This window comes from Apostichopus japonicus, chromosome 9 (genome assembly GCF_037975245.1).
Source record: "Apostichopus japonicus isolate 1M-3 chromosome 9, ASM3797524v1, whole genome shotgun sequence".
NCBI classification, from domain to species: Eukaryota; Metazoa; Echinodermata; class Holothuroidea; order Aspidochirotida; family Stichopodidae; genus Apostichopus; species Apostichopus japonicus.
Genome location: NC_092569.1, coordinates 12,242,501 through 12,260,138, shown reverse-complemented (window position 1 = coordinate 12,260,138; position 17,638 = coordinate 12,242,501). Strand labels below are relative to the sequence as shown.

Genomic DNA, 17,638 nt, shown 5'->3' with positions numbered 1-17,638 from the left:
AATGGACACACAATATACAAAGATGAAAACTAGTGTGGATACTAAGATATGTTATAGATATTGCTAGCAAAAATTGATGGTGCTATGAATGGCCAACTCGTCAGCTATCCAGAGCTGGGGTGGGCAACGTACAACACATGCGGCCTGCCAGTGATTTTTTGCGACCCGTGAGATATCTCAAGAAAAAGAAATCAATCTATTTTACATCATCACAACAAACCAGCTAGCTGCTTAGAATTTATCGGCACTAATTTTGCTATTATGATGCTATTTTCCCCATTAATTATCAACTGTACTGTATTGACATTGTGAATACAGATTAAGTACACACACCTATTGCTTGAAAGTCCTCTGAAGGTTTGAAATCAAGGTTAGATGCAGCCCAGTCAATTTTCCACTCCTAATATCTGGCCCATTCATTCAAAAAGGTTGCCCACCCCTGATCTAGAGTTAGAGAACACATTACTTAATCACTGTTGGTCAATGGGGCTTTTAATGGGCATATGCTACCATACGCGTGAACATGACGACCAGAGCGGCTGATACGGACAGTGATACTTGTTGCTTCAGAGATAGGTTTCTGAGGCTGCTGCGGCGTAGAGGCTGATGAGGCGTAGAGGCTGATGAGGCGTAGAGGCTGATGAGGCGTAGAGGTAGGTTTGGTGTTTGTAGTTTTAATATTTGTAGACTCCTGCTAGTGTAACCATCTAATAAGTAAGTCCTTCGAATTGGTTGACTGGTCATAAATGTAACACATGTTGAGAAATTATAACAAACACCATGCAGTCTTAAGCTTTCCACTGGTAGAATCTCGGTCGTTCCCCACCTATCAACCCAAAACCAAAACCCACCCCACCCTCTCACCGATCCAATTCAATTACTAAAGAAAGACAAAACCAAGTGGAGTAACTGCCAATGCTTGGAATTCCCAAAACCAAACCCTTCCCACGCCCTCACCGATCCAATTCAATTACTAAAGAAGGACAAAACAAAGTGGGGTAACTGCCAATGTTTGGAATTTGGAAATACAACCTATAGTTGCTAACTAAGTTGTTGAGATAGGAGGACAGTGTGTATAATCTCTGAAACTACCCAAGTGCCACATCCTCTTTCATGGCTCCTGCATCATATAAATCATAAATGTTGTTTCAAGTATACATATCTCGTTTATCACTGATGAGCAGGACTGCAGGAGGCATGCGAAATTAATATTTACAATTCCAAACTCCCCGTTGCCGATCAGATGCCCAATCAGAAGAACATTGGTACTACCAATCCTCAAGTAACATAGTAAACTACAGGTTTCATGACCCATTAAGCTATTGCAGGCTTAAACTCTATTTCGTACAGCAGCTGACGTGAAACATAAACTACAGACTGGTATTCACATATTATGAACATTCATAAATGAATGTTCAGTAAGCCTCCTGCTTCCAGACACGTTTACAAACGATTGCAAAGAATTGTTATACCGAAATAACTACATATCACAAAGAATGTGATGCAAATCCCCCTGCCGCAGCACACAACCCGACTGATCTCGGTCTAGTCAAGTAGGAAACACACATGAGGACCAAGTAGATTACTTTTTTAACCCCCCCCCCCCACCGCTCCCCCAACCTCTCCCCCGTAGAACGACTGCAGGTGGTACAAAGGAAAACGATTAAAGATAAACACACCAGAAAACTTCTGTTAAACTTGTTAAACTTCTGTCCCAAAAGGACGAAATAGGTTGTGAATTGGATTTTTTTTGGGCTTGTGTTTATCTTTAATATGTAATAGTACTGTTTGTTGCTTTACATTATTAGTTCCAGTGGTGGAAACCGATATACCCAGTTTTAACCTTTGTTTTATGTCTCCATCTTTTTCTTTAAATGAATACAAGTAGACTTACGATACTGGACGTTATTTTTTTCTCAATTTGAAATGAAAGTTAATCGATTACGTGTAGGAGAAAGACGAAAACTTTTCGTATATTGAAACAATTGAATTAATTGAAACAAAAGGACTAGAGAAAGGGGAATAACACATTTATTCTGAAAAGGATCATATATCGATGAGAAAACTATACCATGGACGTAAGATTATCGATTGAAATGTTCCAATTTAAGCCAATAAAATTAAATAACAAGTCATTGAACGGATACGAAGTTGAGATGATCGTCTCGGCTTATCATAATATACTACGTACTTTAGTGCCTTGCGGTTGAATCGTTTTTCTAAACACGTTACACATTAAGATAAACATGAGTTGCAGATGTTCTCCGTTTACTTATAATACTGATGCTACACAGTGCTGAATATGCATTAGGTATATGCTAAATATGATTTGTCGTCAAAGATATTATTTTGGTTTTCAGAATGGCTTCCTCGGGGTTGATAGAAGACATCATTCTGATTTCGAAAATTTGCTTACCGTAAAATATGCACAGGTGTTATGTTTTCAGAAATTTGTCGATGAAAACTAGACTATACCAGCTTTGGTATACTACTTTGCCCTCATTTGTTGATAATATTGGCGGCGGCGGGTCCAACGCTCATTCCCAGCGGGTTTTATTTATTTATTTACTCTCTGTGACACCTACCTGATTACATTATGTTATTATTCAAATAACTGAAATTGATCGTCAATATTTGTAGTGCAAACTGTGTCACAAAAGTCGTTAACATATATATATATATATAGAGAGAGAGAGAGAGAGAGAGGGGTAAAGGTGTATAGGTCATTCTAATCATTCGTTGAAAGATGAAAAGCAATATTTGCTGAGACATGCAGAGTTAATCAAAAGATGTTTGGTCATAACGTACTCGAAGTGCATGAACACATGATCGATCCGGGCCAAAAAAAAAAATCGATTCACCTTAGGAAAGAATAATCTTCCCTTTCGCCATGAAGAGCGATCGAAAACTCATAAAATTGATACCGAGATGTGCAAAATTTCTAATCAAGGTACCGCCTAATATTATAGCTTGAATAATAATATCAGCACATTGAATATACTGAAATTTATTAAGAAGAGCGAGTTGTTTAAAAACTGAAATTAAAGCAAAGAAAATCGATTTTACCATATTATTGAAGATATTATGATTTTATTGCAAATGATCACGTCTTTGCCTTCGAATGGACATTGTTTGTGATTTTCAGCTGTTCGCTCATCTACAGATGATTGTGCGTTTTTTATACTCATTGAATATTGCTTGTTCCATAATATATACATTTGTGTTTATAGCTGTATATTTACGAGCAGTATATAGATACAGTCTCGAGGACAAGTTTCAATTTACAAGGTTATGAATACTGAGAAAAGAAAGGGCCTCTTTTAATTTCATGTATACAATGTGAAATGATGACCGCCGACGGACGGATGTATGCTCGAATGAATAAAAAATCGTTAGTATTGGCCCTCGAAAGGTGGTCATAATTTCAAAGGTCAAACAGCGTCCGACTGATTAATGGAAGGCCAACCTGAGACAGGAATCGTATTGAAATAATCATTCCCTGATTTAACGTCCCTCTCCTCCGACTTTTGACGGAGGTGGGATGCGTGGACACTCCCTACTTCACCTAATGGAAGGTCATCCTGTCACAGGACTCGTAATGATCTAATTCTTCCCTGATTGAACGTCCTTCTCCTCCGACTTTTGATGGAGGTGGGATGCATGGACACTCCCTACTTCACTCATGCGCACGTCATTAAATGTCCTTTACGTTTAATACTGGTCATAATTTCAAAGTTCAAACATCATCCGACTGATTAAGGTAGGGGACTTTAACCTAATGGAAGGTCATCCTGTGACAGGACTCGTAATGATCTAATTCTTCCCTGATTGAACGTCCCTCTCCTCCGACTTTTGACGGAGGTGGAATGCATGGACACTCCCTACTTCACTCTTGCGCACGCCATTAAATGTCCTTAGGTTTTTGTAACCCTAGTTACATTTCCATTTTGGGGGTCATTTTTCCAGTATTAAGGTTGATAAGGTGCATGAATAGTATTCTGAAGATTAGCATCCAATTTTAATAATTTTAAATTGGCCGTTTAAAGGTGATTTATTTGACCACATGAGATGTTTAGTAGCTCTGTTTCTTATTGATGATGTCACACTTAGACGTCAGTTAAAGATTAATTGGTGCTTTCCATTGTTCAGTTGGCTAAGATGTTCCAATACCCTTCACAGTTTGTCACTTAAAGTTATATTCTGGTGGTTGGAGTCGATTGCTAACAAAACTTGCCGATATATTCTGCATATGTAGGTCAAAATGTTTAGATGATTATCTAAACATCTCAGAAAATGCAAAAACAACTAGATCTGCATATGCCTGTAAATAGCAGTATTGTATTGCGCGAGAAGTTCTTGCAGTATTAGGAAGAACTTTGCACATACGCAGTATTGTAGTGCGTGTGAAGCGCTTGCAGTATCAGTGAGAACTTTGCAAATTCGCAGTATTGTAGTGCGTGTGAAGTGCTTGCAGTATCAGGAAGAACTTTGCACATACGCAGTATTGTAGTGCATGTGAAGTGCATGCAGTATTAGAAAGAACTTTGCAAATACGCAGTATCGTAGTGCGCGTGGAGTGCTTGCAATATTAAGGGAAGAACTTTGCAAAGATCCGCATCTATACACCGACCGTAAGACCAACGTAAGACCGTGAGACCTGGTGGGCCCATATGAACCACTCCTGTCAACATTCAAACGCCCGAAATTGGTGTGGTTTTGCCACGTCACAAGGCATGATAGCATCTCCAATGTAATACTCCAGGGCATTGAGGGCGGTCGCAGACGAGGACGTCAGAGGAGAAACTGGTCCGACAACGTGTAGGACTGAACCGGCTTGGACATGCCAGACCTGCTCGCCACTGCTGCTAACAAATCTGCATGGAGGACGATGTCAGCTGCAACCGTTATGTCTCCCCGACAACTTCACAGTCATGGGACTGAGTGAGTGAGTGAATATTGTAGTGAGTGTGGAGTACTTGCAGTATAAGGAAGAATATTTCTGCTGTTCATGGTGTTATATTTTGAGCAGACAACCCACCAGGGAGTAAGTCATATAGGTACTTACAAAGTGAGGGCGCTTGTGAGCGCCTTGACAGGTTCAGAATAAGTTGGCTACGCAGCTGCAGCCTCTGAAACTGCAAATGTACAGAGACTATATGAAACTTTTAAGTTTCAACGTCCAGTCATGTAGTTTTCATTCACTTATGCCAATATTGTAGGGCGCACGCGCACTACAATAAATACACTGAGAACACCCAAATGAAGTGCCCAAATATATATATACTCGGTGAATGGAAAAGGGGTCACCGGTCATGTAATTTTATCACGTAACAGTACTACATATTCGTACGAACGCCCTCACACGTTGGCGATATTGCAGCCTCGCATCGGAGACGCTATAATGGAAATGTTCTTAGAAAGAAAATACATGTAGCAATATTGCTGCAGACTATTGTTCCAGAGGAACCCACTAACATGAATAAAGGAATTGTGCGTTTCAACTTTCATTTTAATCCACTAGACTTTCAAAATTATCAAATCTAAATTAATCGATAACATTCTTTACCACTACGAGTAACTGAGCTTCGTGAATTGATTTCCTTCGAAAAACTAAAAACAAGCAGGTGGTCTTGTCGATCAAAAGTATTATTGCAAAGTTTGGAAATTGTGACTTGAACGCAATATTAAATGATAACTGGTTGATCGTGCTATCTGAAGTTAGAAACAAGAGGCGAACAAGCACACTCAGATCGTGATTCACATGGAATTGTTCGTATCGCTATCACAGATACTTCTTAGTTCATTGAATAGGTTTCAATAGTGTTAAGACTGTCAGACAAGTTACACACTGAACATAAGATGACTAGTAGCCGTTTTTCTATACTGCTGAACGTGACGTTAACGTTATGCAGTGTAGTTGATGCCGTAGGTAAGTAAAATTATATTTGTATGCGGTAGAGTGTGTTATTATATAGAGGCCCATTGCATGTCCACTAATTTGTTGATGTTTCAATTAAACTGACTTTCTCGGTGGCCTGATATAATGCACGACTTTCATAGATTCCTTGTGGTAATTCCGCGTAGTATTATTATGCACTCTGCAACAGTGCAATTCATTGTTCACTATCATTGTAACGTGTGATAGTTCGGTGTTTCAATCTGGGCCGTTATATTAGAGGATGGTTAATTCGTGTCGTATCTGATCTCAGTTTCATATTATTCCATTTTACTGAAATTAAATTCAAGTAGGTATATATATATATATATATATATATATATATATATATATATATTTAAATAAATACATATATATATATATATATATATATATATATATATAAATACATATATTGTATGTTTTTCTCTTCATAGCTCCTCTGATAGATTTATGTACTTTCGAGGAAATGTCTTCGCAACAGTCTCAAATAAGTAAATGCCCTATGAACATGGTAGTGGGAAACTGCACCTGTCTGGGAACTTGTGTAGACCCTTTTGGTTGCCACGGAAACTGTACCGATTCTGACATCTGCATTTGTCCACCGGATGGATTCTTGATGAACGGGGAGGACTGTGTTCCCATTGAAGACTGCGGATGCTATGTTGAAGACGTTGGGATCTTGCAAGTAAGTTAAATTTATATAGTTAATTAACAGACTGTTCAAATTCAATCACAATCAATGATAATATCTACGTTAAAACTGGCTTATAAAATGTCCAACCGCATCAGCCAAACATAATTAAGATGTTGGTGATCGTGGACATTATTGACGACCAACTGCATGTCCCTCTCATGAAGATAGGATATGACAAGGGGGGGGGGGGGGCACATATGTTGAATAATTGTCACTTATAACATTTGATGCGATATTTCCAGAATCCATGGGAAATATCTATAAATGCCAGTGTGGCTGTCATAACAGTTTAAAACGAAAACATAATTTCACATACATTTTCGAAGTTGATCTTTTCATATGGTACCACGTTACTTGGAAATTGGGGAAAGGAGTAAAGTGTGAGCTTCTTCTTCCCTTAATGATGAAATGACTGTATCATCTTCCCCCTCCCCCACCCCATCCCCCCCCCCATCAATACCAATTGTGGGTATTTAATCGCAGGCTTTTTTCTCCCTATAATATGAAGAGGTCAATTAAAGAATGCGCGGGTGCTACAATGTAAAAAAAGGTTCCTGTTGTAAGAAGACTCATATGAGGATCTTTTCGCTCTTCCATGATAGGTTTGGTAATCGAACTAAACGCTTCTTCCTTCCATTTTATACTAAACACACACACACAATTGAGGTTACGGCCTTTCCTTTTATCATTCCCCTGCAGCAGGGGGAAGTCTTCATAAACAACGACTGCTCGATGCGGTGTGTATGTAGTCAGGGAGACTTGATGTGTGATTACGAATTTCGATGCAGCGATAATGCAACATGCCAACAACAGAATCTCAACGATGTACCATGTATTTGTGACGATGGTTTCTATGGCAACGGATTAAATTGTACTTTGGCTCTCGACTGCGCTGACTACCATAATGCTGGATTCGTTGAAAATGGTACTTATCTGATCACGCCGAAAAACTGGACAAGAGGACCATTTGAAGTCTACTGTGATATGGCTACCTCGGGAGGTGGCTGGACGGTGAGTACAGCTTCAATCGTCTTGCATTCATAATACTTGTCTGTCAATCGTGAATGTCATGTCAGGAATGTTTCATTTGGGATCACTCATCCTCATGCAATGTTGCCCTTTAAGATTTGTTTTTCGTTATAATTGCCTATTGCTACACTGTTCTGGGTTGACAGGGCAAAAAGTTTTATTGTAGCCATTATCTAGCTAGCTTCTGGAGACATGGTCCCGTTTGTTTAGATTTTGCAGTGGCTATTCTCGTTTATCAGCTTCTCGGCCTTTTGGCTAAGATCATGTGTAGTATCTTTTTTCCCCTTGGAGGGGAATCGTGATACACACCTGAAGATGATCACACATTCACAGTCTCGAGAAAGGGGGGTGGGGTTGAGAGCGGATCAGTCGTTAGGTTGTTTGGTTTTTCGTTCCCAGGTTCTTTCCTGGGTGACTTTTCTTAAAAAGATTTTTTTTCAGCATTATGTAAGTCTGTCTGTTAATATCTCCAGCCATGTAACTTTGTGTATTACGACTTTTCATAGTTTACCTTGACTGTGTGATTTTTACATTTCCGTATAAGTTTCCATGTTATTATTGGTTACTATTGAATATTGCATAATGTATTCCGTTCGCATGTCTCAATAAAACATTCACTACGTCATAACACTAATGTGATACTCAAGGCAATATATATTTAACGAACACATTGTCGAGGGGCGGGGTGGCTGGGTGGGTGGTGGGATGGTGGGGTGGGTGAGGGTTGGCCACCTTACAAGCTCACAACTCTTTCAATTATACTCTTAAATCGGGTTCTGCTTATAGTTATCGTTATACTATGACACACATCGTTACATGTTTGAACGTAATTTTCTCAATGTGTAGGTATTTCAGCGTCGGGTTGACGGATCTGTCGACTTCTACCTCAACTGGGCTGATTATAAAGAAGGCTTTGGAGACGAAGACCAAGAACATTGGCTCGGAAATGACAAAATACACCTTATTACTCACCAACGAGAGTACAAACTCCGTATTGACTTATCAACTGATGATATGCATCATTACGCAGAGCATGACATTTTCAGAATAGGAAACGAAGAAAACAATTACACCCTGACGGATATTACCTTTGGAACCGGATCTGAAGGTTTGTAATCCTAGCTATTGTACATTACTAGATTAGTTACATTTGGTATGTAATGCTAGCTATTGTACATAACTGGATTAGGTTTGTTATGCTAGCTATTGTACATTACTATAGACAATTTACATTACTATAGACAATTTACATTAGGTATGTAATGCTAGCTTTTGTACATCAATACAGTAACTTACATGATGTGTATAATGCTAGCTAATGTAAATTAGTACAATTATTAGCAATTGGTATGTAATGCTAGCTCCTGTTCTGTGTACATTAGTAGATAAGTAATATTATTATTATTATCCCACGTTTTTCGAGACGCTGAACAAAAATCACAAGAAAAATATATACATATTTTTTTAAATTTTCGTTTGTTTTCTTCAATTAAACAAAATATATATATATTTGTTTATATAAAGTTGGTTGTATGTATGTATGTGTGTATGTATGCGTGTGTGTATGTGTGTATGTATGTATGTATGTGTGTGTATGTATGTACGTACGTACGTATGTATGTATGTATGTATGTATATATATATATATATATATATATATATATATATATATATATAAATATATATATATACATATTCATTCATTCATTTCTTTATTCCAGTATAAATTTACAGGGAAATTTATGATAAGGATAAAAATATAACAATATACAGAACAACAATATATATGTTTATATATATATATATATATTTATATTTTTATATTATTATATATATATTTACATTATTTATATATATATATATCTATATATATATATATATGTATACATATATATATATACATATATATATATATACATATATATGCTTTTCTTTTCTTTAGCTCGTCCCTTAATGATACCAAGCCTTGGTGTGCCATGGTCTACCAAAGACCGAGATAATGCCGACAATGTCGAAGGGACAAATGACTTTGAATGCGCTGTGGAGAACCACGGAGCCTTTTGGTACGACGCGACGAAAGGGTGCAGTCTTTTCAATCCCAATGGCCAATACAATGGATCCGAATTGAAGGGTATTTACTGGAAGCTGCTTACTGATCACCGTTATGTTATTAAATTTGTCGAGATGAAATTGAGACCATATTGACTTTATAGATGTTTACTTTTAGTTGGAATCTTTTGAAGATATCAACACTCGTCGATCTTTGTAAATATTCTGTTGTTACTTGAAGTAATTTTTTTTTAAAGCTTGTGTTTTAAGGATCAAAGCAAGGACTAACATGGGCCATGCATGTTTGGCAATAGAAATGGGGCCCCAAGGAAGAGCTGACTTCAACACGAACCCAACCAGGCTGGGGTGGGGGTGGGTGAGCTCGGATGAGACAAATTGTTATATTTGGCACCTCGTGACACCATAATACTATGGCACTCTCAGGCTTCCGTTCTGAATTGTTAGTTTGGTGGGTATTATGAGATGCCTCAAAAATCCTTTCGTTGGCTCCGAAGGTATATGTTAAAGGAGTGGGGTCCATCTGGGGACATCTGGATCTCTAGATGATATAAGCATGTAATTAACTAGTGTACATGGGGTCCAATTGGTTAACTGACTGCACGTTTAATAGCATTACCAGCCACTTCGCCAGCCAACGATATAGTCTTCACCGGAAGGTGGGTGTCACTTGTTTTAGAGGGGATGAGGTGTCGTTGGCCGCACAGGCAAAATTTACGTAGCTGCTCATTTTCTCTTATATTATATTTCAAAGCATGTATAATGTATATACGTACATTAAGCAATAATGTACATGATATTTGTGAAGTATACAGCGGACGATGTGTATTACCTTGCTTTCTTTTTTGGCGTGAGGGGGGGGGGGGTGGAAGGGGTATTTGTTCACAATAAACCCCATACATTTGATAGGATTATTAATACAACTCACTGCTTCGTTTTCTGTACTCATTTTAACTAATGCACATGATATGGCAGTGGTATATAGACGACAATGATTTATCTGATTGTCAGAAACCCCCCCCCAAAAAAAATGGGGGGAACGAAACCTAGCAGGTATTTCGTAATTGAGCATGAATAGGTACAGGAACAACCTGTCGCACTGAAGCCTCAGTTGATAAACATACTTAATTAATTAATACTTTATGAATGTTGCTCGCAGCTGTCTGTTTCCTATGTATTATATTATTAACGTTGATTGGATACCAGTTTCATGTTTCTTCTTTTAGTATCAATATCTTTTTTTCCTAACATTTATTGATCTCTTTTCTCTTATGAATGGAACATTCAAGGAAAGCTAGCAGTATTTGCAAAGAGATATATCCTTTGCTATATTCAGCTATCCTATCCTAGCTATCCTAAGCTATATTCAGAAAACAATGCAACCAGTCACGGCGTGCAGGCCGAAGATGGCCCACTGGAGGTGATGGGGGGGGGGGGATGGGGGCAGGGAGACAAACTTATCTCAATTAACCTTACCGACAAATAATGGGTCTGTGCATTCTTTTGTAACATATCAGACTGGTTTAATTACACTCTCTGATACACTTCTCCACAAAAGAGAACCTTTCCCATTACAAAAATAGGGAAGGGTCCTTTCATCAACAAAACATACACTTCTCATTTACGGAAAGGTCTCTTCTGATGTTTTTTTTTCAGTTTTCACAAACCTTAGCTGCATGGAACCCTGTGACCCTGCTCCGTCCCTGCTCCGTCCCCCCCCCCACCCCCTGACATTAAACAATCAAAAATCTGAGCTCCACAGCGATAAAAGAGCGATTGAGTTCTTCGTGTTTGTCACAGCTTATGATAAGATACATTAAATGTAGATACATTAGATCACATAAATACATTAGATGATAAGATACATGAAATATCATCAACAAAAATATTTTGTTTCGCAGTAATAGATGTAATACATGAAGGGTCGTGAATTGATTTCGCTGCGTATGCTTTTACGCGGAAGTCAGTCAAACTTGGCCAATTATTTTGCGCAAAACGTAAATGTCACAAACTCCAAGAAATAAGAAAGAAAAAGAAACACAGACAGATGGTTAAGCTCTTATGATAAAACAAACAGAAACGGTCTGAGGGTATTCATGTCCGTGTAGGATATAACGACTTAACTTAAAATATCAAGTTAATGATGTCAAGATGACAAAATTGTTTAAACCCCTCAAATCCATGTTGGAGATCTGAATCGGCAAGGCTACAGCTCATCAATAATATGTAAAATGCCAGGGGTTACCGTGATCAAGCAAGGTCAAATTTGTTTTCCAAATTTGTGCGAAAAAGTGCCTTTCGAGAACTATACTTTTTAACCTTAGTTCAAGTGAGTTCAAAGGTTCAAAAAGGTGTTTCGCACTCTCCGCCTTCACGATAAGCCTCATATATATGCTTCAAACTTAGCGAATATATGACGATGGGCTTATGTCAGGGGTGGGCAACCTTTTTGAATGAATGGTCCAGATATTAGGAGTGAAAAATTGACTGGGCCGCACCTAACCAACGACCTGCTGTTGATTTCAAACCTTTGATTCCGAGGACTTTCAAGCAATAGGTGTGTGTACTTAATCTGTATTCACAAAAACATTATGTCAAAACAGTACAGTTGATAATTAATGGGGATAATAGGCCTACCTGACAGCATCATTAGTGACGATAAATTCTAAGCAGCCAGCTCGTTTTTTGTGATGAGGTAAAATAGATTGATTTTTTCTTTTTCTTGAGACATCTCACGGGCCGCAAAAAAATCACTGGCGGGCCGCATGTGGCCCGCGAGCGCAGGTTGCCCACCCCAGGCTTATGTAATGATGACATCAAAGCAGTCATAGCCTATATATCAAGTAAGTTTAGGATGAGATCTGCAACTCAATGGATTGCCTATACATATTTGCCTCACGTTGCTTTTGTGAAAAGAAACAGTATCTTTAAAAATAAAGAAATTGAAAACCTTTGGGGATCAAAATAAATAGGTACTCCTCTTTGTTAACGTGAATTGATATCCTCTTATATCTTGTTGATATTTAAATGTACTCCTTCTTATCAATGAAAAGTAGTCTCGTTATTTTTTTTTTTACAAGACAATTGCGTATTGTGACCAATCAAATTCATTGTTTGAAAGAGTTTCGGTAGGTTGCACAGTTTTCAACCAATCAGAGGGCGCGTACTTAAAGCTCCGACGTAAGCAATAGATAGTCAACGATGAAAGTGCCTCCTCATGTGAAAACACATCATGAAAGATAAAGTGTTTTGCCCATATTTCTGGGATTTCGGAAGATATTAGACCATTTCAACAAGATAAACAATGGTTGAAGTATCTCCAGTCAGTTCATGTTTGGAAAGATTTCAGTGGTTATCAGGCTGAAATCGCCATAAACTTTGTCAAAGAATTCGGAAAAGTCTTTGATACTGCAAATCTTACATGACATAGAAGATTATGTTTCTTTGGAATGTTCATGGGATGATGTTTTGTAATTAAAACTAAAGTAACCATGAACAGATCATTTTACGTACCTATGCAAGAAATTTAGCTACTGCTGTAGGTAGATCGGTTGTATCTTTGTCAAATTTTGCAATCAGACAGTTGATTATATTAATTTTTGGGAGCTTTCAAATACTTGTACATGTTGAGGGAGTTGGGTGAAAATTCCTAAGTCGTGCTTTTTGTACATGCATCTCAGAAACTGAAAAAGTAAATCATTTAAATTTTCGTAAGCATGCACCTTTAAGAGAAAGTACCATTTGTTCATGCTTTTGTTATTACCTTCTGTTTATGTGTTTGTTATTGCAATTTTTTTTTTCATTATAGGCAAAAGTGGGATTTACATTGCTGAAAGATTTCAATCGTTTAAAAGTATGATATCAATTTGGGGTTACGGCCGCCTTATGTATCTGATGAGAACTGTCATCCATAACTGGAAACAAAAGTAAAAATATCATATATATATATATATATATATATATATATAAAGGCTATATATATATAAAGGCTATATATATATAATATATATATATTATATATATATATATGTATTTATTTATATATTATATATAGGAATAACGGAAAAACTGTTAAACAACTATGCTGCATTTAGGGAAAGGCTGGATCTCGAGTGAGATACAATAATTAAATTAGGTAAGTGATTGGAAGTAAAACAATGTTTGGTTTTTGCAGAGCTTTCGAGCAAAACTATCTCTTCTTCAGTGCATGATCACCGAAAGTGACAAGGAGTAGCAGGAATTGAAACTATTTTATAGAGAAGAGTGTCGGCATGGTTGTGAAGTCAAAACGACTTACTGATTTCTGCTGAATTGAGCAGAAGTTTTAGAAATTCGGATTATTTTACTCCGCGTCGGATTATTAATCCGATTCCGTGGTAATTGCAAAGGAATTGTTTTGGTTTATCTGGGACGGCAAATCGTTTCTGATGTTTAAACCGAATGGTGCCGTGGTCCTTAGGTTTAGTTCCCAGAAATTTTCTTTTCCTTTCCTAGATTTAGCTAGGATTAGCATCAAGCTACGTCTCAGCTCACACAACAAGAAAGCCAAGCCGAGATTAAACGTGGAACGTCTGAAAGATCAACAGACGAGGAAAAAGTACTGTAACACAGTAAAGACCAAGCTGGAAGAGACCAGGAACGAGAGCGAAGATATAGAGGAGGTGTGGGCGCAGCAAATGGATGCATACGTCAAGTCTGCGGAAGAAGTGCTCGGTTTCAGAAAGGCGAAAAGCAAGCCATGGATAGGTGACAACACCTGGAAATTGATAGATGACAGGAAAGGCATCAAGACAAAGATCGAAAGTACCCGCTCAGAAAGAATAAGAAACAGAATGAAGGAAGGTTACAAAGAAAAGGACATGGAGGTGAAGAGGAGTGTGAGAGAGGACAAGAGGAGGTGGATATCGGAGAAAGCAGATAGAGCACAGAATGCAGCGGAGAACGGAAGGCAGAAAGAACTGTACAGCATAGTGAAACAGCTCACAAGACAAAACACCAGACAAGCAGCAGCAGTGAAGAACAAGAATGGAGAGCTACTAAAGAATAAAGTGGCCAGGTTAGGGAGGTGGAAAGAACATTTCAAGGAGGTGCTCAACAGAGATGCACCAGAGGAACCACCACAAGAAGAAGAGGAAGAGACAGAAGAGCTTGACATCTCAGTGGAAGCACCAACTATCCAAGAAATAAAAACTACACTGAAGGCCCTCAGAGACGGAAAAACCCCTGGAGCAGACCAAATTTCAGCAGAAATGCTTAAAGCAGACATTGAGCAAACCAGCCTAGAACTACAGCGGATTTCTGACCTCATTTGGGAGAAAGAGACGGTTCCTACACAATGGACAAAAGGACTCATATGTAAAATTCCGAAAAAAGGTAAAGAGTGTAACAACTGGCGAGGAGTTACTTTACGGCCTATGGCCAGCAAAGTGCTTAGCAAGATCCTTATCACCAGGATACAGACAGGAGTGGATGCATCACTTAGGAAGGAACAAGCCGGCTTTAAGACTGGAAGAGGAACTGTCAACCAGATATTCATCCTCAGGAATATTCTGGAGCAAGTTAACGAATGGAATGCTACACTGTACATCCACTTCGTCGACTTTGAAAAAGCCTTCGATTCCATACATCGAGACAGCCTTTGGAACATCATGCACCAGTATGGAATCCCCCAGAAATTGATCCAGATGGTCAAGACCCTTTATGAGGACTTCAAGTGCTCTGTCATCGATGAAAATGAAACAACAGACTGGTTCCCAGTGGTGACGGGAGTGAAACAGGGCTGCTGCATGTCAGGTTTCCTCTTCCTACTGGTAATTGACTGGGTCATGAGGAAAACTGTAGAGGGTGACAGGACTGGAATCCGATGGAACTTCACAACCATGCTGGAGGACCGCGACTTCGCAGATGATCTCGCCCTTCTATCCTCAATAATGAATCACCTTCAGCACAAGACAACCAAACTGGAAGACAATGCAGCCAAAGTTGGACTTAAACTGAATAGCAAGAAAGGCAAAGTCATGAAAACCAACAGCAAGACTGGTGACAAATTGAAGTCCAGGGCGAACGAAGTGGAAGAGGTAGAGAGCTTTACCTATCTTGGTGCAAGTGTTTCAAAGGACGGTGGAGGCACAGCAGATGTCAAGAAGAGAATAGCCTTGGCCAGCGCACAGATGAAGCGTCTATCAAACATCTGGCAAGCCAGCGACATCAGCAGGAAAACAGAAGCCTCCCGTTTTATGAGCCTTGTCTTGTCAGTCCTACTTCATGGATGCGAGACTTGGAAACTGACAAAAGGAGAGGAAAAGAAACTTGACATCTTCCAGACCAAATGTCTAAGGAGGATTTACAAGATCGGATGGCAACAGCACGTCTCAAATAAGACAGTTCTAGAGATGGCAGGGGCAGAGAAGATTAGCGAGGAGGTGAGGAGATGGAAATGGATCGGCCATGTGCTGAGGAAAGACAAAAACGACGACTGTGATGTGGCCCTCGGATGGAAACCCGAAGGAAAAAGAAAAAGAGGCCGCCCGAAAACCACATGGCGAAGAATGGTGGAGGCGGAGCGGAACTGCGCAGGCTGGGGTACAAGGAACTCAGTACGCCACGCAGCTGCAAACCGAACCCAGTGGAGGATTGATGTCTGAGGCTTGTGTGCCTTCTGGCACAGAGACATTTAAGGTTAAGGTTAAGGTTTCCTACATTTATCTGTCCAAGAATCGTTTTGGTCAATGGCGATAACACGCAAATTCTGAATTGAATGATTTTGGAGATTGAAGTGATTTGCAACAGGTTGGTTGATCTTTCTTGTTTTGATCGCCGATCTATGTTGTGTCTTTCTCATTCTAAGAGTGTTTTTTTACTCTCCAACGTATTGTAAAATACTAATATTGCAGTAGATGAGATAAATGACATTTTTGGATAGGCAGTTAATTTTGTGCCGAAATTGGAACGTGCGTTTGGTTTGGTTGCTCTGAAAGGCCCCAGTCGAATCGACAAGTAAGCACGTTTTGCAATTTTGTGTACAGGGAGATGATCCTGTAGTTTCTGTTTTGCTTTCCCCTAAGGGGGTGTCAACCCGAAAGGATGCTAAAATATCCCGTGGGTTGCTGGGTCTTTTAAAAGCGAAGACAGGTAGTTCTGAGAAAACTGATTTTAGGCGTTCGGTGCCTTGAAGTAGGTGAACATTCTTCTGAATGATATGAACCTGTGGTGGGAGACCAGTGTGGAATTCAGTAACCAATGGTACCCTTTTGGGAACTGGTTTGACGAGTTTCGTACGTCAATGTTTCGGTACGGGTTTGCTTTTAGCCTTTTTGATGGCATTTTCAATAGTACCCCGAAAATACTGTCTGTTTAGGAGGTGTTGTGACAGTTCTTTAGTGCGGGAATCAAAATCGACTTCAGAGGAGCAAGTGCGTCGAATGCGCAACGCTTGACTGTACGGAATATTTCTGGTACAGTGACGTGGATGGCAACTGCTTGGTAAGAGGTAGTTGTGCTTGTACGTGGGTTTATTGAACAAGTCTGTTTTGAGTGAGCCATGTTGTAGGGTCACAGTGGTGTCCAGGAAGTGAACGCCATGTCCAGAAAAATCAGCAGTAAATTTGATAGTGTGATGAAACGAGTTTATGTCATCAATGAAGAGTATTAGATTTGGCTCGCCATGGGTCCATATCATGAAGATATCGTCAATGAAACGTAACCACGTGTGTGTTTTCAAGTTTTCTCGAGAGAGAAATTCTTTCTCGAGGTTTCCCATAAAGATGTTGGTAAAAGACGGTACTATTTTGGTACCCATTGCGGTGCCATGAATTTGGAGGTAGTTTTTGTTGCCAAATACCAGATTATTGTTGGTCAAGATTAGTTGAATCAATTCGGCCAATTCTTTCTTCGTGGGGGTTTTGTCATGT

The 17,638-nt window shown here is 39.0% G+C and overlaps 1 protein-coding gene across 1 annotated transcript; it reads left to right on the top strand.

The window, feature by feature from the left end:
• The first annotated feature begins 5,736 nt into the window (after nucleotides 1-5,736).
• LOC139974190 (microfibril-associated glycoprotein 4-like) lies at nucleotides 5,737-10,923 on the top strand. The gene is made up of 5 exons (XM_071981155.1): nucleotides 5,737-5,929; nucleotides 6,373-6,623; nucleotides 7,332-7,643; nucleotides 8,508-8,769; nucleotides 9,604-10,923. The coding sequence occupies exons 1-5, from the start codon at nucleotides 5,860-5,862 to the stop codon at nucleotides 9,864-9,866; spliced, it is 1,158 nt and encodes a 385-aa protein (XP_071837256.1). The 5' UTR covers nucleotides 5,737-5,859; the 3' UTR covers nucleotides 9,867-10,923.
• The last annotated feature ends 6,715 nt before the right edge of the window (nucleotides 10,924-17,638 follow it).